General features: G+C 43.5%; 1 protein-coding gene across 5 annotated transcripts in view; it reads left to right on the forward strand.

Moving 5' to 3' along the window:
* Window positions 1-1,803: 1,803 nt before the first annotated feature.
* SLC4A7 (solute carrier family 4 member 7) overlaps window positions 1,804-12,014 on the forward strand; it is a 117,659-nt gene continuing 107,448 nt past the window's right edge. For all 5 annotated transcript variants that reach the window (XM_081247723.1, XM_081247724.1, XM_081247725.1 and 2 more), the window contains exon 1: window positions 1,804-2,110. In XM_081247723.1, coding sequence (XP_081103849.1) covers window positions 2,063-2,110 — 48 coding nt within the window. In that variant the 5' untranslated portion in view covers window positions 1,804-2,062. The remainder of the gene's footprint in view (window positions 2,111-12,014) is intronic.

Raw genomic sequence — 12,014 nt, forward strand, 5'->3', positions numbered from 1 at the left:
CAAGGTGATAGTGGGTCATTGTTACCCCTTACAGGATTGAGAAAGGAATGTTATCTCCTAAGGAATTACCTTGCTAGTGCCAGAAGGATATTGCCTTCTTTTTTTTTTTTTTTTTTTTTTGGCTAGTAGGCATTCCTGTGTCTTCTAAGGGGATCTAATTAATGTGTAATGCAGATGCACAATACACATGAAACGGGAGAGGGTAGTGGCTCAGACGGCAGAAAAAAGTGCATGTTAAATTTTTCTTGTCTTGCCTTTAAAATAATTTTGTTACATCAGTGTGTGTGAGTGTGTGTGTGTGTGTATACAGATGATAAACATAATGAAGCATAAATATATAGAATGTTATAAAAGAGTAACTGCTGTATAGAAAAATAAAGCAGAGAAAGGGAATAGAAGATGTTCTGTATACACTAATTAGCTTTTTGGTAGGGAGGCTGCATTTTAAGAGACCCCAGAACTAATTCTTCAATATAAATCATATTTACTTTGTGATGGTATGGGTAAAAGTGATTGAAGCCTTAAACAGCTTTAGGAGGTTCTTTTTTTTTTTTAAATTCCAGTTCCTCTCTTTCTCCATATTCTTTCCTTTTCATTCTTGTTTCATCTTTTCATCCCTTTTCCTTGTTGCTGTACAACTTTCTTTAATGAGTCATTAGAATGGTGCAATAGAGCAGTTCCACTAACTAGGATTTAAAACCAGTTACCTCTCTGAAGCTCAGCTTCTTCATCTGTAAAATGGGGATAACAGAAAACATATTGTGGTGTTGTGAGGATTAGAGATGCAGCATGTTTGCCTTAACGTACAGTGTCTAATTGTAGGCTTCTTTACACAGTAAGTGAATAATGGGTGCCCACCTAGAAGTAACTCTCTGGGAAATTTAGAAAAAAAGGGGACTAAGATCCAAACCAGGAAGGAGTCATCCAGCATACTTAACTATTTCTGACAAAGGGCTTTACTAATATCTATTTTGAGATGGATAGGGTAAGTGCTCCAGACTTGCTGGAATATAAAGTTTCCTTCCATAGCACTGATTTAGCTCTTCCCAGCTAATCTTTTTGTACTCTTTTTTAAACACGCAAGACAACCTAGTAAACAATAATGCCTCTAATAAGCATGCTATGTTTCAGGTACGTTTAAGGATAGAAATTCACTTGATCCTTCAATGACCCTGTGTAGCAGGCACCGTCACCATGTGCAGTTAGAGCTGTGGATATGGGGGGGGGTGCCCCAGAGGGTGGACTTGGGTGTGGGTGCCGCAGTGGTGCCCGGTCAGGGGCGCAAGCACACGAGGACCCCCGGCCAGCAGTGCTCCCTGTTTCACTGGCCCCGAGTTGGGGTTCGTCCCAACAGAACAGAGAAAGAAACCTTGCAGCACTCCTAACGACCCGTTAGTTCCTTTGGGGCTCCCGTGAGCGCCCCTGTAATGGGCAGCGGCCTTCTTCCCTCCTGCCACGAGGAACGTGGTTAGGAGGTAGGCGCCGTGGTGACCCCCCAGCCCCCCTCGGACTAGGAAAACGAGCTACACGCTTAGTTTCGGTCACTTAAGATTTTAGAGGGGCGGGACTCCTGAGGAGGTGGCGTGGCGCCGAGATGAGTGTGGAACCCCGAAGGCCTCCGAGTGGCTGGGACGCCCATCTTCCTCCCACCCTCCCGCTCCATCTCTGGGCTGCCTGGCCGCCGGGCCGGGACTCGCCTGGGAGGACCCCGGCCAGCCGGGGGCGTGGCGCCAGGGGGCGGGCTGTGGGCGGGGCCTACTTACGTCACGGCCTGTCCCCCGCCCCCGGGCCTCCGCGGCGCCCTCCTCCCCGCTTCGGCCTCTCTCCAGCTCAGTGCCCGCTCCACGTTCCACGCTGCGGCCTCGAGCGCCCGCGAGAGGCAGCTTCGCGGTCGCCGCGCACGCGCTCAAGTCTCTGGCTCACGGCTCTCCCCACGCGAGCGCCTCGCTCACGAGCGCACGTTCGTTTCCCCTCGCGCGTCCGGCTCTCGGCCGCGGCGGCGGCGGCGGGCGGACCGCGCGGGGCAGCAGCGGATCGGCCGCCGCGGGCTGGACGGCCGACCATGGAGGCGGACGGGGCCGGAGAGCAGATGAGACCGCTTCTCACCCGGGTAACGAGAAGGGTGCGGGCGGCGGGGCTCCTCGGCAGGCGGGCGCGGGGCGCGGCGGACAAAGGCTGGGGCGCGGCGGGCCGGCCGCAGGTCCCGGGTCGGGCCCCCCCGACCAAAGGCGGCCGGCGCGCCGGGGCAGCCCCTTTGTGTGACCGCCCGGAGCTGGGGGCGGGCGGCGCGGCGCCAAGGAGGCCGGCGTGGGGGGGCCGGCAGCGCGCCGCCGGCAGCGCGCCGCCGGCATCCTGGCTGCCGCGTCCAGGGGTCTCGGCATCCGGGGGTCCCCGGCAGCCCGCGGGCTCGGCCGGTCAACAGCCGGACAGGCGCCTCCTCCTCTCTGCGGGGCTCGCCTCTCCTTCCCGGCGTTCTCCCCGCCAGGTCTAGGTTCCAGTGGCCTTGGCGCTGGACTTGAGGTCAGACCCTCGATAAACCCATCCTCTCCCCGCGAGGAGGAGCGCTGCCCCACCTGGCTAAGCCACAGGCCGTGGTGAGGAGCCGGTTAAATCTTCGCCGTCTTCCCTGTCTCCCCACCCGCCTGCCGCGTGCTTTGTTCCGGGACTTCTCCGGCCGCGTGGACGAGCCGCCTGCGTTGGCGGCCAAGGCTGCGTCTCGCTGCCGACTCTGCCCGGCCAGCCTCCTCCTCTCCTGGCGAGAACCCGAGTGTCCTCCTGGCGCAGGCCAAGTGCAAAGTGGAAGGTGTTCTGACCCTGCACGCTGCTCTTTTCAGCAGCCTAGCAAAAGCGCGTTTTCCGCTGAAGCTGGGGGGTGGCTTCAGGGTGAGATGGGAGTGGGGGTGGGCTTTCAAAAGGTCGGCATTCGCATTTGGGATGCCGGACGGGTGGCCCACGCTCAAGAAACTGACTTCCTGCTTTCGTGTAGGATGCATAGGTCCCCACGGTTGTGATTCTTTCCTTCCTTCATAGTTCGTGACTCAAAGGGCATAGAGGTGTTAGTTCCAGCTCTTACTTGGTGACCAGGAAAGGGGGGAAGGTTGCAGTGAAAAACTTCCAGTCTTTCATAACTAACAGGAAAATTGCTTTTCACGTATTTTTATTCAAGAATTTCACTTATCCGCCCCCCGCTCCCCCCGTCCTTTTAGAGGTTATTGTAAGGGCCTGGAGAGTAGCCATTCATCATTTCAACATGTTCACCTATAAATTCTCAAAACATGGAGAAAAGGTTAGTCTCCAGACAGTGAAGTCATTTAGCAGTGGTTTTTGGGGAGATCACTCGTACTGATGGTAATGGAATCCTGGAAGCTCGTTCGTCCTAAGGATCTTCTGTAATTCTTTGTGTGGCCTCTGAATAAACTGTTTTAGATGTATTTCTTAGCACCTTCTCTGATACTATGTATCAGATACACTTGGCTGTTCTTAAATTTACTATTTGCAAACTTTCAATTCAGAACAGTAAAGAGCCTCAGCGTTTACATAAAGCTGGAGAGAAACCATGATGTGTTCTCAAATATTGCCTCCTTAGCTAGCAAAGGAGGCCTCTGATAATGCCATTGCCTTCCAAATCATTCATTGTGATAACACTACTTAGAACCCATTCTGTAGTATCCAACAAGACAGAACCAGCTCTGCTCAAATGAGGGAGACAAATGACAAAGGAATTATCAAACACTGTTATTAATGGCATGGCAGGGGAGCACTTTGGAAGGGTATACCTCCTAAATCTTGGGAAGATAAGACTTGGCTACAGTAACCATGTACAAATTGATAATATAAATCAAATATGATAAGCTATCATACAGTCTAAAAATAGAATGAGAGAACAGGAGAACTGTTGGTTTAAGTAATAGAGAACACTATTACTTGAAAACTGGGAAGAGGAACTATTTGCATTGACCAAATTATCTCTTTCCTTACTGATTTTCCACTGGTAAATGCATGTCATAAAAGTGGAAGATTATGGTATTCATCAGTCATAACTTCTCTAACCCCTAGCCAACTGCTTAGCACAGTAAAAAAAAAAGTAGAATAAAATTATTACTCCTAAAATGCTATCTTAGGTAAGTAATTATGCAAAAATTTTTGAATAAATTGGTGGCAGTTTATATTACTCTGAAACCGGAGCCCATCTGTTTCATAAATCAGGCTCTAAGGTTTCTTCTGCTCTTAAAATTCTGTAATTTTCATTGATTATGGTTTTGAGGAAAGGCATTTATCTTATAGAAAAAAATGCAACTTTTGTTTGCTTTGTACAAAAACTCATTATCCTAGGCCTCCCTGAGAATTGATTTGAACTGTCATTCTTATTTTCTGGTATAGATTAAATCCTGTTACAACAAATAGCACTGTTTAGAAGGTTCCCAGGTTTTAGCAAATGTTCTACTTTTAAGCACTATATGATTTAACAGGATTCTGTTAATAATTGTTATGTAATTTCATTTATTCTACCACTATCTATTAAGTATCTCCTAGGTGGCAGGCACTGGGGATATAAGCAGACAAGGTAGGCAGAATCCTAACCTCCTTGAGTTTATTTTGGCATGTGTAGTGAATACAGTGATAGCATTTGCATTCCTGCTAATTCCACTTGTGAGTGCCAGTTAAAACATTTTCATGAGTTAGAAATACTTTTAGAAAAGTAGTTGTTAGTAGAAATGAAAGATATTAACAACCTGGTATGAATTCAGTGGTGATTGGCAGTAGAAGGTTTTTGGTAGGTCTTTAAGTATGCATTCTCTTTGGGGAGCTCTCTGACTAGGTATGGTTAGCTCTAGAGATATTAAGCACCCCAGGCACATTATAAGGATTTTAGTTCCCTTTTGGCCTTATAGTTGGTATCTCTGGGCCAAGATCTCTGGAGATGTAATAAAGGGAACAATAGCAAATCTGTCATCAGTCCAACTGAAACTGTGGGACAGTTGAGTTGGACTGAAGAATTGGTTTATTTGGTAACTGAGCCGGGGAAGTACACAGGTTTTCTTCTAAGAGAACTTAAGATGAAAATAGAGTGTTTTGTTACACTAAACTCCTGTTAATTGAGTAGGTTAAAATCGAAAGCCAAAGTAACCTGGTGTTGGAGGAACCTGGTATGTTATTTTAGTGGTATGTGGTGTGCTAAAACCTTGACTCTTATACTTGTCAACATCCTGTAATGGGTTTTTCTTCCTCTTTCCTTCCCTTTCTTTCTTACTGTATTTTGCTGCAAATGTGATCTTAAAGTAGATAGTATCTGCAACTCACAAAATGGGCCATTTATATCAAGGAGCATACAGGTGATTCATAGGTTTAATATTATAGATTATTCATTGTGGTTTTTGATTTATATTATAGCTTTCTCTTATTGATTAAGGATTCTTCTATAGTTACTACTTTTTTTGCATATATTATTTCCAATTTTGCAATAAGCATGTATCAGTAATAAAGATAAGTGTTTATATATGTAAAGGTTCAGTTAGCTACCTCCCCCTCTTTTTTAGCCTCCTTTTGAACAAGAGAATTTTTGATTCCTGTACAAAGTGGGTAGCTATTCCAAGGTTCTAACTTAAAATGTTTGCCTCTGTTTTTGTTAGCAGACAACTTTACGTATTTTGTTGAGTAGTACTCATTGAATTTTACAACTTGGGGAGACTTTTAGGATTATTTGTAATTGTAGTTGACCCTTGAACAGCACAGAAGTTAGGGGTTCTGACCCTCCATGCAGTGGAAAATCCTCTGTATCTGCAGTTCCACATCCACAGATTCAACCACCTGTGGATCGTGTAGAGATGTGGTATGTGTTTGTTGCAAAAAAGTCCACGTATAAGTTGACCTGCGTTGTTAAAGGGCCAGCTGTATAATGATAATAAACCATGAAGGGGTCTGTGGTTGGCATAGTGTTATGATGGTGTTTGGTGATGCTGCTGCTGACATGCCTTCCTGAGGGCAGAGGGCCAGCAGACTGGAGTAGTCCTGGATTCCTAAAGTACTGACTCTTTACTTCCATGGGCTGAATGCTTTTCAGTGACTGCTGTGATGAGAGTGGCCAAACACTTTTTCAGTGCTTGATTTAGGAAGATAATGAGATTATGCTATAGATTTGCATATTTATCTGGAGCTGATATGCCGGTATAGAAAGGTTCTAGTTTGGCTATTTTAAGCATATTTTCAGATTTCCTCCAACGAGGTTATTTTTAAGTATTTTAATTTTTCTTTAGCCATAGTTTGATTTTTTTTTTTTGCGGTACGAGGGCCTCTCACTGTTGTGGCCTCTCCCGTTGCGGAGCACAGGCTCCGGACGCGCAGGCTCAGCGGCCATGGCTCACGGGCCCAGCCGCTCCACGGCATGTGGGATCTTCCCGGACCGGGGCACGACCCGTATCCCCTGCATCGGCAGGCGGACTCTCAACCACTGCGCCACCAGGGAAGCCCCATAGTTTGAATTTTAATAAGTTTATTTAGAGCAGTTTTTTGGGGGGGCCCAGTAAGTATCACAGTGAAGGGTGAAACACAATCCACCTTTCATAACAAAATAGAAAAGATGCACTAATATTTTTAATATCCTTTCTTTTTTTTTGTAGAGAGTGTTATGTTGACTGGTATAATTTGGTTCTCATTCTTTTCGCATGTCAGGCAGTATAGAATCGCCTTCTCTCCGGATTCTAGGACTGCATTGCTTCTTTTTGTCAGATTGCTCGATTTAGAGAGCTGTTGAGTTGTATATCATCTCTCATCAGACACTTGGGAAATGGATATATCTTTGAAAATGGATTCACATGTGCTAGATGCCTATACTCATATAGAGCATGAGAAGGGACAAGATGATACTCAAAATTTTTTTTCTCATAATTTCCCATAACATATAATTAACACTTGGTGCTTTTGTGCTTGGTGCCTGTTCTTTTATATACAGAATATTTTCAGCCTAATACTACTCTTTATTCTGGAAAAATACTGACAATACTTACACAGAACTCCTCTCACTTTAGGAATTGATATATTCAACAACAACACAAAAGGAATAAAGCAAATTTATGTGTAGTAGACTCTTCCCATTGAGTTCCGTGGTAGTATTGGAGATGTTTCTGTTAAAATAAGTCCTTAAGAAACAAATTTTTGTTGAGAATTTAAATTAGAAGTTCCCATTGTACTATACTTTGGCTACTGGGATATTATCTTGATCTAGAAAACATCTTTCCTTTTCAAAATTTTAGCACTTTTTAATATTTGCCATGGGTGGGTGGGGTTCTGGGGGGACGAAGTGTCAGGGAAGGGAGGGAAGAGGGTATTACAGGGCTGTGTTTGTCTGAATTATGACAGATGCAACTTTAGCATCAGGCTTGATGGGAGGAGCCTGGACTGGGCTTCAGCCCCTACTGGTTCTCTCCTCCGAATGCTCTTTTGTATCACCCTCAAAACCAAATGTGGTGGCCCCGCATGTGTCACCTTTTCAATTTAATACCTCTTCTATCCTAATCATTATAGCATGACTATAATCATACTTGGGGATTCTTTGGTCTGCATTTAAAACACACAGAATTTTTTTTGTTTCTCCTGGGTATTTACACAGTCATGTTCAAATTTGCTGCAGTTATATTTCTAGTAGATACTACTGTCTAATGTAAAATGTATTGCGTTTTTAAAATCCCAGATAAGATTACACATTGTATAAGGTGAATTAAAGGCCGACTTTCTTAATCCTGTAAGAACCTAATTTATTTATTTAAAATAAGAAGACACCTGTGTAAAAATCAGACCACAACCCCTTGTAAAAGTTCCCACTTTGCCTGATATCGTTAATTGTTAAATATGATCCCTTTGAGTATGCTTTATTCACTTTGCACCAAGGAACACCTCATGGCGAATTTTCTGCTGGTTTTTCATTAGCTTTGTATGAAAAGTACTCGTGAGTTCTGTCCTAGAGTTGGGTATTGATGGTGCCATAGATAATATAGCACTGTCTATTTAAAATTGCTTCTAAAATAGATATGCCCATGGGGACTGTGGAAAGACCTCAGGGGTCCGTGAATCCCCAGACACTGAAAAATTTTAAGTTTATATGCATTATCTAGGAGAGGGTCAAAATAGCTTTACATTCAGATCTCGAAGGGGTTTATAATTCAGAAAACAGCTAAGGCCTAGTCTAAAAATTAGCTCAGTTTGGTTTTGTACCTTCCTTGAAAGTTCATAGTCTTATATTTTGCTTAACTAGATGACAATAGTTATTATTATTATTTTTTTGGCAGTCATTGCTAAGAACTTTTTTTATTAGAAAGTAATACAAAAATATAAATAAAATTCTATTATTAGGTTGTATTTGGCTATAAGTTACATAACTTCAACTCCAAGTGATTTAACAAAAGGACATTTACCATCTTGTTATCTCACATGATGAGAGTACAGACTTGGTAACAATTCAGCGACTCATTAATTTCATTAAGAACTCATATTCCATCCATTACTCTACTGTGCCATTTAGTGGGGAGACTTTGGTCTTAGACTGGCTCTCCTCATGTTCACAAGGTGGCTGTAGCATTTCGATCACATTCTAAAGCAACATTATCCAAAGACAGCAGAGACCCTCTCCTGTGCAACTTTTTTTAGGAATAAGGAAACCTTTCCCAAAAGCCACTTGACAGACTTCCCCATATGTTTTACTGACCAGAATTCTGTTACATGCCCCCCTTTTTTTTTAACATCTTTATTGGAGTATAATTGCTTTACAATGGTGTGTTAGTTTCTTCTGTATAACAAAGTGAATCAGGTATACATATACATATATCCCCATGTCTCCTCCCTCTTGCATCTCCCTCCCACCCTCCCTATCCCACCCCTCTAGGTGGACACAAAGTACCGAGCTGCTCTCCCTGTGCTATGCGGCTACTTCCCACAAGCTATCTGTTTTACATTTGGTAGTGTATATATGTCCATGCCACTGTCTCACTTCATAGATGACAGTAATTATTAAATTCACCCCAGTACTTGCTAAAGTTTGTTTTGCAAAATACTATACACCTGTAGGTTGCAAAAGGTTTTAGCCAATTTAAGTTCGGCAAATGTCACATGCTATACTTTTGGGAGATTCACAATGCACAATTAAAGGCTCTGAGAAAGACATTCAACTTATTTGTTTATTTATTTATTTATTTATTTATTTGTGGCTGTGTTGGGTCTTCGTTTCTGTGCGAGGGCTTCCTCCAGTTGTGGCAAGCGGGGGCCACTCTTCATCGCGGTGCGCGGGCCTCTCACTATTGTGGCCTCTCTTGTTGTGGAGCACAGGCTCCAGACGCACAGGCTCAGTAGTTGTGGCTCATGGGCCTGGTTGCTCCGCGGCATGTGGGATCTTCCCAGACCAGGGCTCGAACCTGTGTCCCCTGCATTGGCAGGCAGATTCTCAACCACTGCGCCACCAGGGAAGCCCAGACATTCAGCTTTGATGGGGAGAGAATGCAGCCATGTGGGGTAGAAATTTCTGATGGTTCTTACAAAATATGAACAGTAGGTCACTGGGAATTCCCTGGCAGTCTAGTAGTTAGGGCTCTGTGCTTGCACGGCAGGGGACACAGGTTCGATCCCTGGTCTGGGAACTAAAACCCCGCATGCCACGTGGTGCCCCCTCCCCGCCCCCCTGAAAAAAAGTAGGTCACTAATACGTTGTGTTATTATAGGTCTAAGAAAGCAAATCCTATGGTATTTATAATTCACTTTGTTACAGTAACAGGAGAGATTTGAAAAATGTATCACTTAAGAAGATACTTTGTAAGCAACATGATAGGGCACTGGATGAATAAATTATGGTATATCCACACCGTAGGTTGCTACAGCTATTAAAAAGGAATGAGGAAGATCTCTGTACTGATGTGGAGAGATCTCTAGGATAAATTGATTTAAAAAAATCAAGGTGTGGGTCAGAAGATACTATTTCATGCCTTTTCTCTAAGGGGAGTAATAAGAATGTATATTTGTACTTACTAGTATTTGTATAAATACCCTGGAAATATTATCAAAAAACTAATAAAAACGATTGCCATTAAGGGTATGAGGGAACAGGACTTGAGACAAGAGTGGGAACAAAACTTCAGTGTATGGTAAGTCCCCTACGTAGGAACTTTCAAAGATGTGAACATGCATGTCCAATCGTGTAAGTTAGTTCGTGTGTCTGGCGTACATTGACACCTGCGTGCATCCTCTACAAGTGGTTGTACTTTTGTGTACTTTACTGTACAGTACTGTATAGAGTACAGTAGTACCGTATCTTTATTTCAAGCCCAGGATGTCTGGAAGCAAGTGTAAAAGCAGCAGTGATGTAGCTGGTACTGCTAAGAAGTGCCTGGAATTGGAGGCCCAGTGAAAGGACGGAGAGAGACAAGAGGAAGAAGAAGTAACTCAAGAACCGAAGAGATTCACGATGCAGGAAATGGCAAGGGGATTTTCTTTATTTGAGGAGGCACTGTTAGTTTTTGAGGCACAGGACCCGAAAATGGAACGGTACACGAAGGTTGCAGCAGCCGTTCAGAAGGCAGTCCAGTGCTACCGTGTCATCTATGGTGAAAAAAAAAGAGCTACTACCCAGACATCACTGGATCGTTTTTTCAAGAGGGTAGATAGAATTGAATCCAGCAAGGAACCAGAACCTGTGCCATCAACGTCAGGCATGAGTGAAATTGCAGCTTGCCCTCCGTCTCCTATTGCTGACTATGCTTCAGCTCTACCATCTCCCACCTCCTCTCCCTCCTCCAGTCAGTAACTCTTCTTGCCTGTTTCACTTGATGCCACCCCCTGCACGCCAGCTGTTGTACTGTACCATTGTACTTTTCAAGGTACTGGACTGTAAGATTAAAAATGTTTTTATTTTTTGTGTTTGTTTTTTATCTATTATTTGTGTGAAAAGTATGATAAACCTATTACAGTGCAGTACTATACAGCTGATTGTATTAGGTGGGTACCTAGGCTAACTTTGTTGGACTTACGAACAAATTGGACTTATGAATGTGCTCTCAGAATGGAACTCGTTCATATGCAGGGGACACACTGTATACCTTTCAATATAGTTTTGATTTTTGAACCATGCAAACATATTCAGTAAAATAGGATGATTTCTTATATTGTTTTATGTCGTGGGTTGACATATTTATCCAGCTATTTCATGAAAGAGAATTGTATAGCTGTCGATATAGTGTAATATATTATGAACTGTGTAATTTTTCATGTTCTAAAGGTGCTGTATAACAATACATGTCTATCAGTAAAATCAGATACTACATGCCTAATTATGATAATGAATGCTCGATTCCTTTGGAAATTTTAAGTTTGCATGTTACCGATGTCCTGATCCTTCTCTCCTACCGATGTCCTGATCCTTCTCTCCCTTTCAACTTCTTTCTATCAAGGGATTTAGATTAGTGAGGAGTCAGTGGAAGGTAGGATGTGGGAAGAGACTGAGGGTGATGCTGTTATAAATGAAAGTGCCTTAAGTGTAAGGAAGTAACTGCCTGGTTATATATATGTCTTTAAACTTTGTTTTCCTTTATGATTTTTATACTTCCCTTCAATTGAGGATCATATACATTAAAAAAATTATCCAGGTTAATTACATTTGTTGAGAGTACTGTGGCATAGTTGCAGGGGCCCCACTCGCATTGCTGTCCTGTGTTTGCTCCAGAAGGCAGCATCTGCCTTGCTGACTGGCTTCTCTGGGCTGTGCAGCATGGCATTGCTCTGGGAAGACGCCCCTGTAACTGCGGGTTCCTCCTGTTGTTCTGTGTAATCCATGTGAAACGTCTAGCCCTACACTTTAAAAAATTAGTTACACGTAAAACTAAAGAAATGATTTCCACTTAGCCAGTTTTTAGAAGCCAGTAATTTGGAAAAGAGTGATGATCATTTTTTTCCCTCTTCTGAAGGTGTTTTTATATTTCCATTTGAGTGTAAACCTCAGTGATATTCTACTGCTCACTCTTCCTTCAATCGCAGCACTG

This window comes from Mesoplodon bidens, assembly GCF_964165515.1.
Source record: "Mesoplodon bidens genome assembly, chromosome: 10".
Lineage (NCBI taxonomy): Eukaryota > Metazoa > Chordata > Mammalia > Artiodactyla > Ziphiidae > Mesoplodon > Mesoplodon bidens.